Below are 19,838 nucleotides of genomic sequence, written 5' to 3'. Positions count from 1 at the left end.
CCTTCGTGCATCTGACTCACAAGGTGGATGACTTGCTTGTGCCAATACAGTACCACTCAAAGTTCCCATTTCTTCAAGCGAATTTGATGTGCCTTATGTAGAATCGAAGCATCTGATGAAACTATGAGATTGTAACCGCAGGCTGTCGAATTGGTTCTGGCCTACCTGTTGAGGACAGTTTTCGTAAATCTCCTCTCTCGGATGTTCCGATACATCTCCATTTGGCCATTTGAGAAAAACGTGATACGTACTTGTTGATTCGTCAAATTCCATGTGATCTATGTCAGCACAACCCCATTGGATGCTGGGCCCTTTGTTTTGCGCGGCTGAATGGCCTCCAGCGTCAGTAATGTCGCTCTTGGTAGCGAATCTTTTCCGTGATCGTGTTCTCATGGCGATTGACAGCCTCGGGACTTAATTAAAAAAGTTTCTTGCAAATAAAATGAGGGAACGCTCGTTTTTCTTCTGTTGTTGCTAAGGACCTGTGGCGAATCTAGCAGTTATACAGCCAAAGGCTATTTATTGTAAATCATTATATCATCTTCCTGGCCTTATTTGATCTGAGATTTTGGATCAAATTTGGCCATTTCCTACCATCACCCAATGTCCAAGATACGGAACAAAGATTCCGTATTTGACCACAAGCGGCCAATTTCAGCGCATGAATCCGCAACCAGTGGCCGACTTAGTATGCTTCCACCTTGAATCCTTCAAGCCCAAGGCCCTCGGAGCTGTAGGAACATACATCTTACACAAGGCGAGGATAAAGCAATAGCATTCTATTTTAGATCAAATTCGGAATATACAAAGTACATATCAGTTACTTGTGTGTCAAAATTCGGCATTTGATACAAAAACGATTCCTCACTCGCAGCTTTTCTTTTCTTTTCTTCTCTCCAGCATCGACACTTAATTTGGCGACTTCATCCCCTGTATTCAAGGGAAGGAATAATGCAGAAGACAAGCAATAGCTTTGAATGCATCCGAAGTACCTTCTGAGAATTTCAACTCTTCCGCGCACTGGTCTTTGCCTTTTGTATCTGTTCGACCTGCTAACAATTCTCGCTCATGGATAGAAATTGGCAGCGCCGTAGCGCTTTGAATAAGTATAAAGCTCCACGCGAGGATTTTAAAGTTCATGGCGAGAGTTGGGTTAATGGCGCACGCGATCTTGGCTGCTATCGTGCAACCACAGGAGAGGCTTTTCGAAGCAAGCCGATGACAAGGCAGGCTCAAGACACGAAACAGCATGGGCCCCATCGTTTATATAGTCCCCGCACTATTTTCAATAGAAGCTGTAGTCTAGGGCTGAACCAATGAGACAAAGAAAATCCAGACCGGCCAAAAATGACTTTGGAGTCTTTTACTTCCATTGCTTATCAGTGGATCTTCTCGTCGAGTTGTGGGCCCGTTTGGGGCTCTTGTGTACGTCAAGAATCGGCCCATGGCAATTCAGGGACCTTTCCCATCCAGGTGTACTACTATCCTACGGTCATTTTTGCATTCAGTCTTGGATTTATTTACTAAGAGAATCGGGATAGTCTCCTTCTTTCTTTCTGTTCGACTCAATGATCACCTTTTCTATTGTTCATGATCGTATTTTCTGCCATACCATGTTGTCCTTCCGATTACTCTACTCTCATCCAGATGAAAAAATTCTATAGCACAGTATTCAAGTGTTTTTAAACCGGGCACACGACCATTATGGCTAAAACAGATGATAACCATGAGAATGACAGCATGTAAGTGAAACGTTTGTCACCAGCTTTTCTAATATCATGTAGCCTGGACTGCTATATTCATACTGATCTGAATTAGATACTTAGTAGATTCTATCCAGGATCACTTCGTTGATGAAGACGTAAGGGCCATATTAGATTTTGATTGTTTGCTTTCTACCTTATTCGTCGCGTTTAGCGCGCCACCTAAACATTTCGTTATTTACCTTCTGTTCCTCGTATTTCGTGGACGACGGAGGTTATACGAATATTTTCGCTTAGGCCATCATCGCCTCTACCATTCTAGGCTGGCACGACGCTGATAGATACTAGGGCTGCGTGTATTTCCAAGTGAAATGGCAAGGCCATGAGAGCAGCAAAGAGTGGACGTGGGAGCCCCAGACGAATCTTGAGTCAGTTGCCTGTTTCCTGCCCCTACGCTCCGCCTAGCTGACCCTTGAAATTCGGAGACAGAGTCGAAGGCGATATGTTGGTGAAAGAATATTTCGAAAGCCTCGCCAAGAGACGGAAGAGGGTCCGAAGGTCTGCGAAGAAGCAACCAAGTCCATCCGTCGCTACGGGTGGCACTGGACGTGGCAGGAGGAATGAACGCCATCGAACTGTCCCCTCAGGCCGCATAGCAAAGTTGGCGTGGGAACCCCCACGAGGTAGTTGGGAACGTGAACCTTTCCATATCGACGGCTGCGGAGGAGACAGCGCAGAAACCCTGATGATCTACATTACCTGGCTCGGAGGTCACAAGACCAGGCATAAAATGGATGTGCTCTGCAAAAAGTGCCCCCAGAAAGTAAGAATATCTTGATTTCATAAATCACCAGTCTTGCGGGATCCTGACAATCTTCTTATCTTAGATGCTCCGTTACCTTGAACAGTATGTGTCAATGTCGTGATGACATGTTTCGAGCACCGTTACGTGAGCACGACTCGCTAGATGGTGGTGCGGAGAAGTGGAGGATATGTCAATGTGTCGCAGGGTAGGCATTAGTAATCTAGCTATATGCTTTAAGTAACTCTGCGGGATGGAATACCCCGCACAAGAGATAACTTAAGACATCAATCAACACATTGCTGCTGCTCATGATATTCACTCTAACCCTTTAAGCACGCTCAGTGCGATATAATGTAATTATGCAGTTCAGAAAGGCCCATTTGTACTGAAAACCTTGAGGGTTTGGCTTTGAAATACCGACAGACCAAGAGGGTGACTGCGAATGGCCGCAGGGTTGAGGATTGATAAACAAATCAACTACATAGTAGTTATCTACTCTGATCTCGCCGCCAAGAGACATGAGGGTCTATCTTGTACTTCTGAAGCATCCCAGACCCCATTGGATAGATGGTTGGGTAGGGATGAGATTAATTGAATATGCTGTTGAGTATAGTAGTGGCCGCCTGACACCTCTTATCTCGTACCTGTTTCCATCTAGAGAAGCCAGAAATGGAGCTCCTGAGAGCGATCACATTGATCCGTCAAACACTAAGAGACTCAGCTCTGGACGGCGTCCATACAGCTCCGGTTATGGCTATAAATATGGCTGGTTCGCTTGGGAAGTTGACTGCATCGTCTCGCCCTTACCATCGTGGAACAGCTGGTGATCAGAATGCTTCTGGAACCCCTTAACTTCGGAGGTCATAGCTCAAAGAGCGAGGAATCGAATTTGGATTATTGTCACGATCTGCCTGACTATTGCAGTCCGTCGAGCCATGGGTCGCTTGGTACTCCCCGCCAAACAATTTGTCCACTTTCGGACGCCCAGGAGCCCGAATCCACTTCTAGCGAATATGAGCCAGTATTGAACGACGTACCGACATGCGACTCGTTTGGTCCAAATGTTAGTATGCAGGAGAAAATGGAGGAAATGAGCAGGGAGCTAGACATTCTGAAGGCTACTGTTCTTTGGATGCAGGGCGTACAGGACACACAGAATAGGGTCATAAGCATGCTATTGGTATCACAAAGACGGAATACCAGGGTTGGGGGATCGCATGAGGCCAGGAGTTGAGAACAAGCGACCAGGAGTCTGATTACAGATATAGTCAATTGTGAAATTTGAAGCTTCTCGCCTGATCAAATCTAGCTCCGGTGCCAGTTTTGGCCAAAATTGACGTCCAGATTTGACAGGCATAGTTTATTATTAGACGATAAAGGACGTCACTGAATGTGTAGTGTATTTTAACATAACAATGACCGCTATGTTCGTACTTCGGTGCGTGAAATCTTATAATACAATCGCACTCATCTCCCATGGCATCTTATGAATTAAATAAGGATGCGACTTGCACCCCAGCCATTGTGCCAAATCAGAAGACACCATATAGAAGAAATCCATAAGCACGCTGCTGTAGATACGCAAAGTGTGATCGGTCCACCGCTCTGAAGATGCAGCGACTCGATCCATATAAAGGAACCGGCGATATGGGCCAAGAAACAAGCGAGGATGGGTTACTCTTACGACGATGCAGGGACAGGCTTGCAGCACACATTGGTTAGTGCATAACCCGCGAGAGCAGAACTTGCTCGTCTAACAGAAGTAGAACGGAGAACTGGTGTCAAGGTTGAACCCGCCGAGGTTAGTTTGACGACGAACCAGAGTCATGCTTACACGTGGACTTATACGGCGGAAGTAGCCCATTTGTTTTCCCAGGATCTCGACGACCACGGAATCGAAGCATACCAAAGGCTTTGTATAGAAGCGGGAAGAAGCTTCCATGCCGTGTCATTCACCAAGAGCGACTTGGCAGGCAGTCAACTGCGCTCGGGAAGCCCACCACCATTCTGCGTACCAACGTTCAACGTAGATGCAATGGAGTCTAGCAATGTAACTGAGCGCGTAAGTATGCTGAGCCACCAGCTCTCCATGATGGAGACGAGTACAGCCTACGACGCAATCACCCGGATGCAACTGCAGGAAAATATCGCCACCCTGGAATACGAAAACGAACGTCTCGCGCAAGAAGCCAAACAGCAGCGGGAGGATGCGGTATATCACCGGGGTTTCTTTTACAGGCTCTTAGAAGCCACAGATCAGCTGAACTTGACCATCGGGGATATTCACCAGGATTACATTAGAACAGTCAACGTTAGTATGTTTCCGAAAGATGATATTGCATCACGCTAGTTGAGGAGATCTTCATCTTGAATATGCCACGTGTACTGTTTTGCAGTATAGCACAAGTGGGAGGGCATGTGGGGAGTTTCGCATGGCCCAGTCTGGTAATGTGAGAGATCTTATTGTTAATATGGTGGCTATAGATAAATAAATAAATCCCGTTTTCTTGAACGCAGCTATGGTCAGAGATGTTGACATCGATATACTCAAACTATGTTCGGAATCATGAGTCCATCGATTTCCAAGTCTAGTAGAATTGAGACGGAGCGTGGCATTTGCGGTGAAGAACAAATCTCTTCGATGCTAGATATGAAAGAAAATTGATGCAGAGATACTGACGGCATGTCATCTAAGAATACAGTGGCTTTCGGCGGATTATTAAAGTGAGGTATGGTGTCTGCTGTTGGATTTCAGAGCATGCTTACTACAGCATAAGCACTACGAGGAGGGATAGAGAAAAAGAAAGAGAAAGAAATCAATGTGCAGCGTAGAGGTTTACGCATAGAAGGTCGCCAGTCGTGCGTAACCTCCGGTCTACACACATCGTCTACATCTTACGCGTCTACAATGATGGCATTCGAAAAACAGGCCTTGTTCTGGGTTTTTGCAATCAGGACAGATCCATTCTATCAGACACCTGTTGGCCCTTATGAGCCACGAATGCTGATCACCTGGCCCTGAGTCACAGACGTCTCCAACGTCCCTGGATGATACTAGATCGGCCGACGTATTGGTTGACGAAGGTAGGTATGGAATGTAAGGGTCAGTGCCATCCTGGTCCTTTGCACTTTGGCAATATTGCGCGCAGCCACATAATTTGTACGAGATTGTATTCATGGCCAGACAAGCGAGTACACGCGTACACGTTGTATTGGAAAAGCTTTCGAGTGCATTCATATAGCCACAGGCGGCAGAGAGGTCTTTTAATATATCCATGCGTAGTGACGACCCAGGCCTTATCTGGCCGAATGCGGGAACCTATAGCTTTCGTTGATTGAAGAGTGAGCCATCACCTCTAGACCCTTTACAAACAAGACCGCACGGCACTGATTGGGGCAGATGTGACGGGCGATGATGACGTCAAGATACGTCTTGTTTTGTATGAACTATGCTTCCCGAGCATGCTTCATATTTCACACCGCACATGCGTGGTAACCGCCATACTAAGGCCAATTTCAGTTCTGCTTCAGGGTGGATGAACCATTGACTTACGTAGGGGCAACAAACAACATTCATTGAAACCTGGACCGGATAATAACGGACGAATTATGGTAGTTCTCAGGTACTTGCCATTTCAGTAGAGATGATTAATGATCTGTTGACATTATTTTACCTATGATATGATCGGTCTCAAATTCAACGTGGTGCTGTGAAGTTCAAGGCCATACAGTACACAGTATACAGTAGTGCATTCACGAATGCTGAGCTGTCTTCCATATTTTTCATCAATGGTAATGTCTCCTGCCTTGATTGTCCAAATACATCGAAATGCTTCAACGTAAGTCCGACGAGAGCATCCAGCTATGGATCTTCTGAGCCTGACAATCCCCTCAATTTGATAGTAACGAGAGAACTGGGCCCTTCGTCGACACTTGTTCTTGCAAGGTTATTCCATCATTATAACTACATCTCGCTATTTACAGCCAACCTGGGCACCATATCGCTCGCGTTCACAGCGCTTGCTGTGGCGGGAGCTGATGGCCTGACCGAAGGATCTTCCGCCGTAGTGGCCATTCTGATGAGCGCCACAATGACCGCCATTGTCGCCATCATGATCGCGATAATGCACCGATCAAAACCTTGTTTTCAGAGGCTCGATCTCATCGCAGCCTCGACACCTCTGGTCTTGGTCGATCTCGTCGTCCTCGAGATCTTGGTTGGCCTTCTCGTGTGGTACACCAGTAGCTTTACGGCAAGATTTGCTACGTACCTAGCCATAGAGCTCTTGGTTCTCATGACTATGATGGTGTTGGTAGCGATATGGGTCTGGAGGAAGATTAGGATCTTAATTCGTCTCGGCCATTTCAACAGTGTCGAGTCATATAACGCCATCGACGGCCAACAGGTCCAAAAGTAGCACACAAAAAAGACGGCAAGAGGCATTTGCATGATTCAGCAACACTGTAAACTGAGAAACGGAGCGAGCGGCTTGATCGAATTTAATTCCAGCGACGTCTCGTAGGAATACAAACTGCTATTGGGAGATGCCCGGGTACTTAGGATAAGGGCTTACGGATCTTGTCTTTGACTATATCTAGCTTAACTCGTACACCTTTAAACCAGAGTGAATGACATTATCCACCGGAGCCGGAATAAATAAGGCTTAATTATGCATCAATTATAGTTATATGGAAAGACAATGCTACATCCTAGGTGATCTACGACCACGCGAATATGAAACAGACATGCCACGACCGGAAATACAGACCAGCATGTTGACTGCTTCAAGGACTAGATTGGCACAGTTCCGATTGATATTGCATTGCATTGTTTCTGGTAAGTACAATACTGTACAGTCCAGTACAGTACAGTAAGGATCCAACTTAATCAAAGCTTACCAATATTTCCTATCTTTGCCCCAGTGAAAGATGATTGTAGGCAAGATAAATCATCAGAAGGCCGAGCGCCGTGCTAGGGGTTGCGTTAAGGAGACTTCCGGACTGAACAATGGAGTATATGTTGCTCTAGGTTGATTTACCAAGCGCTCACAATACTAGAAACCCCTTGAGCCAATCCTCGCCCATTAATGCACCACCCAGGGAAAAGTGTCCCATAATGGCGTTTCACTAGGTTAGTTAAGACAATGAGGATTGCGAATTCATCCAAACTAACCCATGTTCCCACATATGACAGCTAATGCGCCTATATAGACCGACGTCTGTTTTCGAACATGTATTTAGCGCCAGTTTTGAGGGCTGGACAAGTGTCATGTCAATACCTAGAATGTGTCAAACATTGCCGAAACCTGTACTTACTAAAAGCCGATGGAGGCTGACCTCGTAAGATTCATTATCAACCCACGAACCCATACCTGCGGAGAACCTATTCATGTAAACCAAGAGTCTGCCATCGTTCTGAAAGCATCGAGTCGTTGATATAATTTTTACTGAGAGAAATGTTCCACTCCAAGACGATCCTCAACCAAGAGATTTGGCAACGCGACTATGATGTTGTTCCCCCCGCACGGCCAGTAGACGTGGCGTTGCACTATGAGAGGGCCAAATCGATGTGTCGACATAGCGGTGCGTACAACTATCTTTCTCGGCGAACTAGGCTAAGATCGTCGCATGGTAGATCTGACGTTGCACGATATCGAGAAGTTAACCAAGAGGTTTTGGGATTTTCATTTCGACAGTAAGCCTCAACAGATGATGGTTTCGCATAGTGATATTGTCTAACGAGTCCATGAAGTGATTGCCGCTCGCGACATGACGGCTTTCATTATCGCAGCAATCCATGTGAACCTCTGCATAGGAACGCTCAGCCATTTCGCCAAGGCGCGTCCAGACCTACAAGACTTGCTCACAAAGTTACTGAGTTTTGAAATTTGCGGTGAGTTCATGCTGACGGAGATTGGTCACGGTTTAGATGCTCGCAACCTGGAAACCACGGCAACGCTGCAGGCTGATGGCTCTTTCGAGTTGCATACTCCTACCACAGCAGCATCAAAAGTAATGCCTCCTACAACACCATATTGCGGAATACCACGGGTCGCGATCGTTTTCGCCCGTCTGATGGTCCGAGGGAAGAACCAAGGCGTAAAGCCTTTCATTGTGTTTCTCAGCGACGCAGATGCGATGCGACCTGGAGTCTCGTCGCGAATATTACCGACAAGACCTGGTACCAAACCACTGGATCATGCAATTACGACATTTAATCGTGTTCAGTTGCCCTATAATGCCCTGCTTGGTTCACCCGCTAAGCCAGAGAATGAGCGTGCCGAGTTTCTGTGCCATATTCGGCGTGTTGCTGTTGGAACGTTGTCGCTTTCCATCATGGGCATATCCGCTATCAGAGTCGGAACACGTATAGCTGCTCTCTACAGCGAGCGAAGAACTATCACGGCGCCCGATGGACATTCGGCTATGCCAATCATCGGCTTCAGCACTCAGCAGCGCCCTATCGTCGAAGGATGGGTCCAGGGCAAGATTTTGACCGCATTCGCCCATTGGGCTGTGGGCATGTGCCCGGACCCTGCCCATCCGACGCAACACGCGCTTGCCACGATCTTTAAAGCGACAGTGATCAAAGCATCACGGGTCTTGGGGGAACTCGCCGAGAGATGCGGATGGCGAGGCCTTTTTGCATTCAATCAGATCAGTGAACTGGACTTGACCTTTCAGGGGAACTCCATAGCTGAAGGCGACACGCTGGTACTATGTATTCGTGCGTACCTAAACTTTCTTTAAATTTGCCATATTGGCTTAACAATGAACGAATGACTGACAAATTCTCTTCCTAGGTTTGGTCTCCGAGCTCCTTGGCGGCAAACTACAACTTCCAACCTGTCAGAACGCGTTAGCGCCCTTGGCGCAGCAAGAGCACCAGTTAATGACCGAAATTCAATCAAGACTTACGGAGATTGGAGGATACGGAAAGCATCGGACCGAGGCTTTCAATCAGCACATTCTGCCATTTTGCCGACCGTTGGTTGAAACGATCGGTCACCGTATGGCTTACGAGGCCGCTCAATGTTCAGGGATCTCACCGGACGTCCTGGAACTGTACGAACGTCTATCTACCGGCAAGGCCTTGATCCATTTACCAGCCCAAGACGTATCCAGAGTGAGATGCGAAGATCCCCTGGTAGACGAGCAGTACGAAACAATCATAGCTCAAATTAGATCGGAGGCCCATTATCATGATCCGATCGACGATTACATAACGGCGCCGATCGTATCCGAAGAGAAGTGGGAGAACTTTACTGAAAGTTTGCTTTGCTTCTTCCCCCCAGCGAGTCTTGATAAATGCAAACCGAAACTTTGAAGAATGAAGAGCTGACAAGGAGCTGATTGGCTGAGCCTTCAAGGAGCCCTCTCATTATGTTTTCTGTACAGAGAACAAGCTAAGAGAGGAATTAATTGATGGCATCCGGTTTTGGCATGTAATAAATGGGTTTGCCCTTCGACCAGCATGTATTTCCTGATCCTAAAGCAATAATAAGTGGAGGAATTGTATTTACCACCTACTGTGATTGGCCAAGAACAAGACGGATGATACAGGCCAGCTCGATCAGCCTGCAAGCCGTCGGTCTCGAAATAGCGATACAATTCAATTCAAGTGAAAAAGAATTAAAAAAAAAGAAGTAAAGCAATTTTGAAGAATCAGGTGCCTTCACTCCCATATATAGGAACCATGTCTTTGTCATACGCAAGAGTAGTTCATCCAGCTTGTCACTTACAATTTAAATTTAAATATCAATCATCATCCTTATCATAATTATACAGTATCCAAGAGTTACAGTGTCATTCCTCACTCCATGAAAACATCCAGACGCCCGACACGAATGTTAACGGGGTTGTTCTAACTCGCCTTAGAACGATATCCTGATCGTAGAAAATTCAAATAAGGATGAAAGTTACAAGAATGGATAACACACAAAATGAGCTTGAATCCGGGGGCAAAGTAGGAGTCATCTATTTATACATGAAAGCATGTTCGTTGTACGTATATACATTTATGAGACTAAATTTGCCACCCGAATTTGTGTTTCGTACATTCAAGCTCCGAGTTATCCCCCTCTATTCTCTCTTTTCCCGTCTCCAAAGATGGTTCTTATGTCATTATTTTATTCCTGCTTAACATTGTCAGAAACACAACCAACAGGACACGGTTCGTGGTTGCATCTCTAACGCATATCAGCCAGGTATAACGGCGTAGAACCTGGATTACCGCTTGACGCAGAGCCTTATTTACTGGGCAGATGGGTTGTTCTGCAGTGGTCTAGGTATGACTCTCGGCTTGAAAATGAATGAGGGGATGGCGCTGCGGATCGCTCAAAGTCTTGCACTACTTTCCTAGAGAATAGTGATGCCGTGACTTGGCTAAACCGTAGTTTGATTCCAAATTTCGTCCACTGATAACGCCAAGAATCTCGCTCAACAGATGGCAAGACTGTTACCCTTTCATCCTCTTCTCGTATTCGGTAGGAGCCATGTCCTAGATGAGACCGTTTGAGGTATGTTCGAAATGTCATGAGGCAGGAATATCTGCCTACTTGTTGTTAGTTATTGAAGTAATTGCAAGCCATAAAAAACAACTTCGGCTTTCCAACAAGTTAACAAAGAACAGAATATTAATTTACTGCCATATTCAGAGGTGGCAAGCGGAAATTGTGCTTTCAGAATTATGGCCTAAAGTGAAGGCTATGTAAGTATTAGGACCTGTGGCGGAAAGAAAAGAAAAGAAAAGAAAACGTAGCAAAATATGGCCTCTAAATCATTGCAGACTATGGCCCTTGTTACTTTATCATAGTTGATCCCTTCAAGCCCGGTCGTTATTCGTCCCGTATCAAAGCCATATGGCTCATAGTTACAGCAAACTACATTGTCTTCGACCAATTCATCTAGCCATTATAACGATCTATTCCGTTGAACCGTATTCGCACATCTTGGGCACATAATGGAGGCTCAAGTAAGGACAGTCCTGAGGGAATTAAATACTCTCGCCTATCCATTCGTAGTTAAAAGTTATTGATAATAACCAAAGATAACCGTGATGATAAGAAGGTTGGCAAATGGCAAGATCACCGTACTGCATAGACTTGATCGGTCAGTAAGGTTTTATGTATGTAAATAGCGAAGGTATCTATAACATGGTGTCTGGAATGCGGTTACGACTTGCCACTGCCTGGTCCGGGTGCAAGCCTATGACTCTATCTACCCTCTTAGCTAATTGTGTCTGATAGTAACCAGTTTGGCGGGTTTTGACCGATCTGTATCAGAATGCTTTTTCCTCAGAATGCCACCCTAATGGACGTTTGGATATGTGGAGTCTCACATGTACAATTAGTCTCACGGTGAGGTTCTTGACTCTTGTCTTTTTTTGGCCATCCAGCACGTAGGAAGTGATTATTTCAAGCAGGATAAGTATTACTTTCCATGCCTGCCCTCAAAGTTAGCCTTCATTCAAAACCACGGTCTAAAGATTGAGCATTTGACAGCGCAAACGGAAGGTAGCAGCGTCGTTGCCTTGACCCCAGCTTTAACCTACTGCTGACAAGAGTAACCGAGAAGTCTGATCTTGTCGGCCTCCATAATACTGAAATCCACGCATCTCAGGTCGCTATCACACTATCCCCAGGGTATACAGAGCATGACCGCTAGTATGGAAGACAGCAGAACCGAGCCATGGCTACCATGGGCTGGTTTACTGCTGGAGGCTGGGACTCAGCGTCTCCTTCTCAGCTCGGTCTACGTCCTAATCTTTGTATACCATACGCGCCGCAGTCTACCAGTCTACCGTGCCAGTTGGCATCAGGAAAGGATTTTTACCTTGACACTGCATATACTGTCTGGTGTCATCGAGTTGGCCAGGTACTATCTACGTGCGATCGAGGGCACTGTCCTGCCGGACATTATGGACACAATCTTGTGTTTGATCCATTCCTTGACAACTCTGAGACTTGCCAGGCCACTATTGAGGGGCAATGAAACGACACGGGCGGCTTACCAGGCGCCCGCCATCATACGACCGATACTGGCTGTCATGGCGATCGTTCGCAAAGATTCCAGTTTGCATGGAGCTGTTGTCAAACTACTGCACGCTTTCCTCTATACCCGGTTGCTCATCTTCGCATCTAAGCGAATTAGATTGACCAAGGTTCAATCTCAATCCACCATATACGCCCAATCTGTTTTTCTAGGTGCTGTCTTGGCTATAGAGTCATCTGCTCTTCCTGGGGCAGTGGCAGTCTACATTGGCGCGGTTGGTTTGGTAATGGTCATGAATCGATCCGTATCCAATCATTTATCTCGGTCAGTATGCCCCTTAGCAGAAAGCATCGAAAGCTTCTCTCTGACCAGATTGCAGATCACGAGAGGCAGTCAAATCTTCCTCACGGCTTTATCAACTTTTAGTAGAATCCTGTTTATGGATTGGACTGACTGAGCTTAGTAGCATTAAGGCTCATGAACCTCTAGCGCTTGCGTCCTGTGCGAATGATGAGTATACGGATGACAAAACCGCTGGTGGAGACAAAAAAGACCCTCAATCTCGTCGGTCATTGAAGCAAGACTAGCTTTTCATATATAGAAGGCTATTTATCATACGGGCGGGAAGCTGTTCGTATCTGCGACAAGCTCTCCATTTGGAAAGGACAGGTAACAGAATTGTGTGCCAAGTTCAAGAAACAGCATATATTGCAATACTTGAATTTATAATAACTAGTCATAAACTAGCCAAAAGCTTAAAACGAGACCGCAGACAGCGGTAATAACCCGAATTCATTACATGGCTATTTTGATGTTGACGAATGCAGTCTCGATTGGTGTTTGATCAAAATCGACAAAGCAGATCAGCCTACAAGATGGCAGCTAGGCATGCTTACTCTGTATCTTTGAAGGCATTTGTGATTTCATCAGCAGCAATTGAACTTTGGTAAATATGCCAGGATAGGTATCTGATATACGAAAGTGAATTCGGGTGAGAATGTATTCGGATGTCGTTTTACAGCACTTGGCCCGAACCTTCCTTACCTACCCTGTACCAGCATATCACGTGACATTTGCCCGACCCCAAGATCTTTTTTTTTTTTTTTTTCCCGATAGCTGATGGTTTATATCGCTTGAGCAAGCGAGGGAAGTTACCACAATGTAAAGTCCAGAACAGGCTTCAGTTTCCGTGTGTCGAATATTGTACTGTATATTTCCAGTCAGCTGTGACAGTTGTTTCTGGAATTCTAAATCCGTTGTATTTTGACTAAAATGAGATTATATGGCATCTATCCTCAATGCATAGCTGCGACTGCGAAAGTTATTTTAATCTCTCTGCCGAAAGTCTTGCAGGAAAATGAATAGCCGAACTGACATACACGAACAAAGATCGAAAGAAAGAGTCGAAGAAATGGGGGAAGTCAAACTAGTAACAATGGGCTCAGAAGCAAAGGAAAGCATGATCGACTTTCCAGAAAAGTCAGCAATTTCTCTATTTTCCACTGCCGGTTCTCCTGTCACGAATCAAGAAAAGGTGGAAGCATCTAGCTCTGCCGATATACTGCTATGGGAGGAAGGTGACTACCTGGAAGATATTATGCAGCACCTTGCTCACATGGAGGTAGTGATTCGCAAAAACGAGCTGATATTGAGTGTTTCATAGCTAACATCGAGTAGAGTGTGACCCTTCCAAACGTTTCCATGATCGAAAAGCAAATGCAAATTACGTGGCAACTGCGGTCAAGCCTCATTGATTTTGTAGTTCAGTCACACCAGTACTTTCGTCTTTCCCCACAGGTTCTGTTTCTTTCAGTCAATCTGATCGATCGATACTGCTCGAGAAAGCAGATTGGCAAAGAATATTACTTGTTGCTTGGGAGTGCCGCGCTCTGGATTGCTTCCAAATATGACGGCAAAGCCTACCAAGGGAAAGGTTTCGCGCGTCCATCGGCCAAAGAGATAAGCGAACTGTGCAATGGCATGTTTGATGAACATATGATAGCTCAGATGGAGATATCGATCCTCTTCACCTTAGATTGGGTACTAGGTCATCCAACAACTGACCAAGGTATCAAGTTCTTGCTGGTAGGAGAGCCTGAAAATAAGGAACTCGCTAGTATGGCAGCTTATTTGTCTGAAATATCGCTTTACCATCGAGAGTTTGTTGGGATCAAGCCTTCTGTTATTGCCGAATCATGCTGCATGCTCGCCAAGATTATCCTATACGGAAGTCTATCCATAGGGGATAACACAGAGGCTGTGGTGATGGAAACTTTGAATTCTCTCTGGAAACACGTTTGCCAACCTCCACCAGCTATTTCCGAGAAGTATTTAAGGCAGAACCGACACTATGTAGCGCAGATAGTGTTTAGTCGCCTGGCAGATTCAACAGGTCATGCAACGTATGATAGACAGGCATAAAGGAAGGTCGTGGAAATCGACAATCTCATAGGAACTTGGTCGCATTGTCATAATATTATTGTAGAATTAAGGTAAAAGGAAAACAATTCAGACCTACTAATAATAGAATGTTATGATATATAATTTATTCCAGCTTGGTGTGGATAAGAAATGCGGTTACATGTACACATATTATTTTCTAACGTATTTCCCCACCACCCCGTACACCCCTAGTCCCCGCACACCTGTGATAACCTCACATCGGGATCTGTAGATGACTACAATCAATTATATAACAACAAGTATTTATTCAATTAAGCTAGGATTTTAGATACTGATTAAAGAACGCTCTCTCTACCGTTGGTGTTTTTGGCGGCTTTTTTTTCTGTAGTTTCCGTCTGTTTTCATTGATCTGATGTAAGACATTCCTTTCGGCTTGATCTCGTGCTGTAATGATCTGTTCAATCTCAGGAAAAGCTTGGTTAGGGTTAAATTGAACGGGGACCCGACCTGTAGGAGCTTTTGCTGCTGCTGACGCTTTAAGAACGGCTTTTTCCTCTTCCAGGCGCTGTATTTGACTGTTCTTGTTGTCGATGGACTTCATCGCCTTCTTCAGGATACATTTGAAGTCGCGAATTGACGGATTTCCGTCTTTTTGAGCCTCTTGGAGCTGTTTTTTAATATTATGACTTCCTTGAGGCGTTCCCCACACGGTCTCGGAAGTGACTTGCACCTTCCTTGGTGTTGTAGGCCCTTGAAATGACTTGCGTTTCTTCTCTTTGGGCTTCAAAGACTTCAACGCCTTCTGTATATTTATTGGGAAGAGACCAGTGGCTGAAAAGCCACTTATTATGTTCCTTCGAGTCAGGGCTTTCTGGGAAGCCTCTTTATAAGCTTTTAGGAATAGTTGTTGCTGATGTGGTGAGGTCGCTTCGTATGAAGCCCAAAATCGGGTCAATTGGCGATAGTACCGTTTTAACGGTCCAAATACCGCAACATCGAGCGGCTGTGTAATATGTGAAGAATGTGAGGGTAACCAAGAGAGCCAAATCTTGTTTAACCAAGCCTTTTTCATCAATTCTGCTGTTATATGTGACTTGTGCTGGTCCAGGACTAAAAGTCTCCATTGGGACGGGTCTGACGGCGTAGTCTCAGGTATAAATACCTCCATAAACCATTTGAGGAAGATGTCGGCGTTGGACCAACCCGTAGGACTTGCAGTGTATTTCCAATCAGGGAAAACGCTCGGAAACCACTGTCCTTGGAGGTTTTCTCCCTTAAAAACGACTGTCGGGGTGAGACGACGACCGTCTGCTGATATAGACTCCAATATCGAGCTCCAAGTAGAATTGTCTGACTTTATACGCTCTGAACTAGGAGTCATGACGGTCCCGGCCACAGTCCCGCCGTTGGTTTCCCCCAGTTGGACCCCAGTCTCGTCTACGTTATACGAATTAGACCGTAAGATCTTCTTGGACTCAACAACATAGCTGAGACCGTCATAGTACTCCGTGAGCGTCTCCTCCGTGACACAACGCTTCCTTGAAGCATCTATGACTCTCGATGGCTTCATTTCTATTGTCTCATGGCGTGATATGAATCTGTCGACCCAGTTCTTGCCGATATACGAGACGCCCCCGTTGACGGCAGACAACGCTTGTGCAAAGTCGTGTATTTCCTGCCTCGTCAGAGGCTGAAAAGCTTGCTCTCTTTCGATAATATAGTTAACAAGGTCATCCTCCTGCACGACCGTTAGCGACAGGTCTTTCTGATGTGCCGTTCTGATGTCTTGGCCGCCGGCGCATCGATCTTTCAAAGTCGACAGTTTAATTGAATGTTTTCGCGCCGAAGCTCGCAAACCTATCAACTTTTGGTCCTCTACTGCCAATTGCATTCTATTTTCATAATCTGACACTTGCGAATTCATTTCTGTTAACAGAAAAAAAAATGGATTTAATTTGAATTTTACAGAAGAGAGTGAAGTGGCTTGTTGTGATGACGCGTCGATGGTGTTGAGGTGTGCGGGGTCTAGGGGTGTACGGGGTGGTGGGGAAATACGTTAGTAAGTAGGCTCTCCAGAACATAGAAGGGTCAACATCTTGTCTTCAGACCCTGTTCCGCAAATAGTGCTGGATGCCAATGTTTCGATGCCTATATACATAGATGTATATTGTATGTTTCTGTCTAATCAAATTTCTTGCTATTAAATACAAAGAGGACTGATCTAACCAACCTCCCAGGCGTCCTTGAGACTTTGTTAAGTGGCTTAAAAAGCAACTAGAGTCTCCCATTGCTATAGTGAGCCACACAGGATAATTACTTGAGCCAGGTCAGCATGAAGGCGCCAATCGAGCTTCAGAAACCATGAGGAAAAATCAAACAGAAAGTGGAGCCTATAGCACTTGCTTCGGCAGGATTGGTCGATAGTCGAGCAGCATGAGCTACTATGCTTGGTGACGCTCCAGCCCAGATCTGATTTGGATCTTGGGTATGCTTTCGACACCTGTAGTTCAGATATGCTTACAATGTTTGCAGAGTGCGAGTTCGCTCGTGGTCTCACAGTCCCAAGGCTCTTCAACCCAGATGGCATAAAGGCTCTGCTTTGTACAGTAGAGATAGTTAGAAACCCTGGAGACTCATGTAGCAGTATCAAGTACCGCTTAAGTGAGACGGCATACACGATAGAAAGTTTCGACGCCGTCTGGAAAAGTGCAAGTCTCACCTCGTGCGTTCTGAATGGTTCCAGGACAAAATTAGAGAGTACGGCATGTCACACTGGGGATTCTGTAACTGCATCAATATTGATGAGACACGGAGCCTTCTGTAGAGGATGCAAAGGATGTATCAAAATGTACAGCGAATGAGAGTCAGCTAAATGATGTTAAAGTTGTTGATCGTTTAACTCTGTTCCAAACTTGCCTGCTCTTATGTCGAAAACCTCTCAACATGATGGGTAACCTATTGAAGGCTTTTTTTATCTAAAGTATGCATTCGAATGGAGGCGAATGGTACAGTATCTTACCATATTCTGTCTCGCCACAGGTTCATACCAGAGTCTAGCGGCCCGATGAATTCTCAGAGGTAGATTCATATGCTAGACGATTCCGTCAAATCTAGTACCTATGGAATCGGACTGGTACGTACCTCTGTGTATAATTCGGACTAAGGACGCGTTTTCAGGATACCTAACGAACAGACAGTCCAGTACAGGCTGCCGTAATACCAGAACGGGCTGCAAAGCTGGTTGTGATCGATATGGCTTTTTGTTACAACAAGGAAAGCCACAACGCCAGAAAGAGATGTGACCTTTTTGACTTTGGCGTCAGCTGTATATATAAGGGTTAAACGGCAAAGTGATTAAGGTTAAAACAAAAGTAAAAAAGAACGCGAATCAAGGACACGTCAAGATGAAAAGAAGTAGAGACTCAACGGATGATCAAAACGGCTCACATGCACAAAAGAAATTTAAGAATGGCATATCTATCCCTTTCGTACATCTTTCGAAAAATGACATTGAGACCAGCTCCGCGGACTTTACCACAAACATGTATAGTTCACGCAACAATAAGAGAAACATTGATGAAATGAACGGGCAGCTTGACCCTGAGTCAGACCGACCAGCTAAGCGCCTGCATCATGACCATGTCATGCAAGAGGAAGTTATAATGCATAGCCCACCTAACAATAAGAGAAATAGGGAAGAAATAGGCGGACAGGTCGAGCCTGAGTCAGACCGACCGGCTAAGCGCCTGCGTCATGGCCATATCATGCAAGAGGAAGTTATAATGCATAGTCCCGTTAATAATAAGAGAAACATGGAGGAGATGAGTGAACAGCTTGAGTCTGAATCAGACCGACCGGCTAAGCGCTTGGATCATGGACAAGGTGTTATATGGGCCGATAACGTTGATGGTCCACGCAGCAATAAGAGAAACATTGATGAAATGAACGGGCAGTTCGGGTTGGAGTCAGACCGACCAGCTAAGCGCTTGGACCATGGCTACAATACCATGCCTGCTGCCAGCGATCATGATATCATGCAAGATGAAGCCCAACCGAACCAAGGTTTGGGGGGTGAGATGACCGTCTACGCCAATCGAGTTAGGGTCTATCATCGACTTTTGGAGATGGATATCGACGAAACCCTATGTAACGCGTTGAACGTAGTCTATGCAAGCGATATCACAATTTTGGCCACAGCCATCCATGACTCTCCGCAACACATCCGTTTGTGGGCTTTACAGCAATTTGATGAGAAATTCAGAAGAACTATCATCGACCTCATGTCGGACATTGAAAGGCAAAAGGAAAATAACGACCCCAAGTCTGCTCTCCCTACCATCATGACAGACTCGTTGGTCCGTGAACGCGCTGTCGGGACCCGGACCTGTGTAGTATGCGAAGATGGATTTTGCAGTGAAAGTAAGAAAAACCCGGTAGATGTCGAACACGTCGTTTGGAAAGACTGCGGCGCTCATTTAATGCATCTAGAGTGTTTTCGCCGACAAGTCTTGGAAGGCAAAATGCCTCTCAAGGGCCTCTGCACATGTATCGATAACGTTTGCTAGATCCAACACACAACTTTCAATTTCAATGAGAGTAAATAGTAGGAGAATAGGCACGTAAGGAACAAATCATTCCAAAAACGTATGTTTTATGGATTTTAAGGGATTTGTATCATATTCTTGAATTAAACCTAGCTAGTTTCATGTTTTTAAAATAGTCATAGCTTGTCACAGGCACTATTTAATGGGAATATCTGGCTTCCTTGAACTCATTGCGTACCCTGTACCTTGCTCTTTGCCTACGAGATAAGTATTCCTCAAACACCTTCCTTTGTCATCACACTTTCTTGGCATACAAATGTTAAGAAAGTGGCCCTGTCTACGCCTAAATCCTTAACAAGTGCACAACAAACGCCTCGATTTGCGCTTTGC

General features: G+C 45.4%; 6 protein-coding genes across 10 annotated transcripts; all 6 read left to right on the top strand.

The window, feature by feature from the left end:
* Positions 1-1,704: 1,704 nt before the first annotated feature.
* FOIG_16103 (uncharacterized protein) lies at positions 1,705-2,629 on the top strand (the record flags this gene model as incomplete). The annotated part of the gene is made up of 5 exons (XM_031217529.1): positions 1,705-1,742; positions 1,819-1,861; positions 2,052-2,131; positions 2,193-2,526; positions 2,591-2,629. 5 exons carry the CDS (start codon positions 1,705-1,707, stop codon positions 2,627-2,629), a joined length of 534 nt encoding a protein of 177 aa, XP_031052728.1.
* A 3,708-nt stretch (positions 2,630-6,337) lies between these two features.
* Positions 6,338-6,926, top strand: FOIG_16102 (uncharacterized protein; the record flags this gene model as incomplete). Its single annotated transcript, XM_031217528.1, has 2 exons — positions 6,338-6,347; positions 6,412-6,926. The coding sequence occupies 2 exons, from the start codon at positions 6,338-6,340 to the stop codon at positions 6,924-6,926; spliced, it is 525 nt and encodes a 174-aa protein (XP_031052727.1).
* A 947-nt stretch (positions 6,927-7,873) lies between these two features.
* On the top strand, positions 7,874-9,915 carry FOIG_16101 (uncharacterized protein; the record flags this gene model as incomplete). 4 transcript variants are annotated; one of them, XM_031217524.1, is made up of 3 exons in its annotated part: positions 7,874-8,203; positions 8,261-9,235; positions 9,312-9,915. In XM_031217524.1, the coding sequence occupies 3 exons, from the start codon at positions 8,137-8,139 to the stop codon at positions 9,833-9,835; spliced, it is 1,566 nt and encodes a 521-aa protein (XP_031052723.1). In that variant the 3' UTR covers positions 9,836-9,915. The 4 variants fall into 4 exon arrangements, with proteins under 4 accessions (XP_031052723.1, XP_031052726.1, XP_031052724.1 ...); XM_031217526.1 differs by having other exon boundaries at positions 7,965-8,091; positions 8,144-8,203; positions 8,261-9,915; XM_031217527.1 differs by having other exon boundaries at positions 8,261-9,915.
* A 2,022-nt stretch (positions 9,916-11,937) lies between these two features.
* Positions 11,938-13,395, top strand: FOIG_16100 (uncharacterized protein). 2 transcript variants are annotated; one of them, XM_031217522.1, is made up of 2 exons: positions 11,938-12,825; positions 12,881-13,395. In XM_031217522.1, the coding sequence occupies exons 1-2, from the start codon at positions 12,164-12,166 to the stop codon at positions 13,086-13,088; spliced, it is 870 nt and encodes a 289-aa protein (XP_031052721.1). In that variant the 5' UTR covers positions 11,938-12,163; the 3' UTR covers positions 13,089-13,395. The 2 variants fall into 2 exon arrangements, with proteins under 2 accessions (XP_031052721.1, XP_031052722.1); XM_031217523.1 differs by having other exon boundaries at positions 11,976-13,307.
* Positions 13,396-13,763: 368 nt separating this feature from the next.
* FOIG_16099 (uncharacterized protein) lies at positions 13,764-15,028 on the top strand. Its single transcript, XM_031217521.1, has 2 exons — positions 13,764-14,122; positions 14,179-15,028. The coding sequence occupies exons 1-2, from the start codon at positions 13,859-13,861 to the stop codon at positions 14,920-14,922; spliced, it is 1,008 nt and encodes a 335-aa protein (XP_031052720.1). The 5' UTR covers positions 13,764-13,858; the 3' UTR covers positions 14,923-15,028.
* A 3,418-nt stretch (positions 15,029-18,446) lies between these two features.
* Positions 18,447-19,613, top strand: FOIG_16098 (uncharacterized protein; the record flags this gene model as incomplete). The annotated part of the gene is made up of 1 exon (XM_031217520.1): positions 18,447-19,613. One exon carries the CDS (start codon positions 18,447-18,449, stop codon positions 19,467-19,469), a length of 1,023 nt encoding a protein of 340 aa, XP_031052719.1. The 3' UTR covers positions 19,470-19,613.
* Positions 19,614-19,838: the final 225 nt, after the last annotated feature.

The sequence above is a fragment of the Fusarium odoratissimum genome (assembly GCF_000260195.1).
Source record: "Fusarium odoratissimum NRRL 54006 unplaced genomic scaffold supercont1.66, whole genome shotgun sequence".
Lineage (NCBI taxonomy): Eukaryota > Fungi > Ascomycota > Sordariomycetes > Hypocreales > Nectriaceae > Fusarium > Fusarium odoratissimum.
The sequence above is the reverse complement of the archived record's forward strand: the minus strand, read 5'-3'. Positions and strand labels throughout refer to the sequence as shown.

Bases quoted from the DNA above. Each gene is read 5' to 3' on its own strand.
- FOIG_16100 (XM_031217522.1), top strand. From the start codon at position 12,164: ATGACCGCTAGTATGGAAGACAGCAGAACCGAGCCATGGCTACCATGG. The intron at 12,826-12,880 runs GTCAGTATGCCC...ACCAGATTGCAG, and splicing joins GTATCCAATCATTTATCTCG to ATCACGAGAGGCAGTCAAAT.
- FOIG_16099 (XM_031217521.1), top strand. From the start codon at position 13,859: ATGAATAGCCGAACTGACATACACGAACAAAGATCGAAAGAAAGAGTC. The intron at 14,123-14,178 runs GTAGTGATTCGC...AACATCGAGTAG, and splicing joins AGCACCTTGCTCACATGGAG to AGTGTGACCCTTCCAAACGT.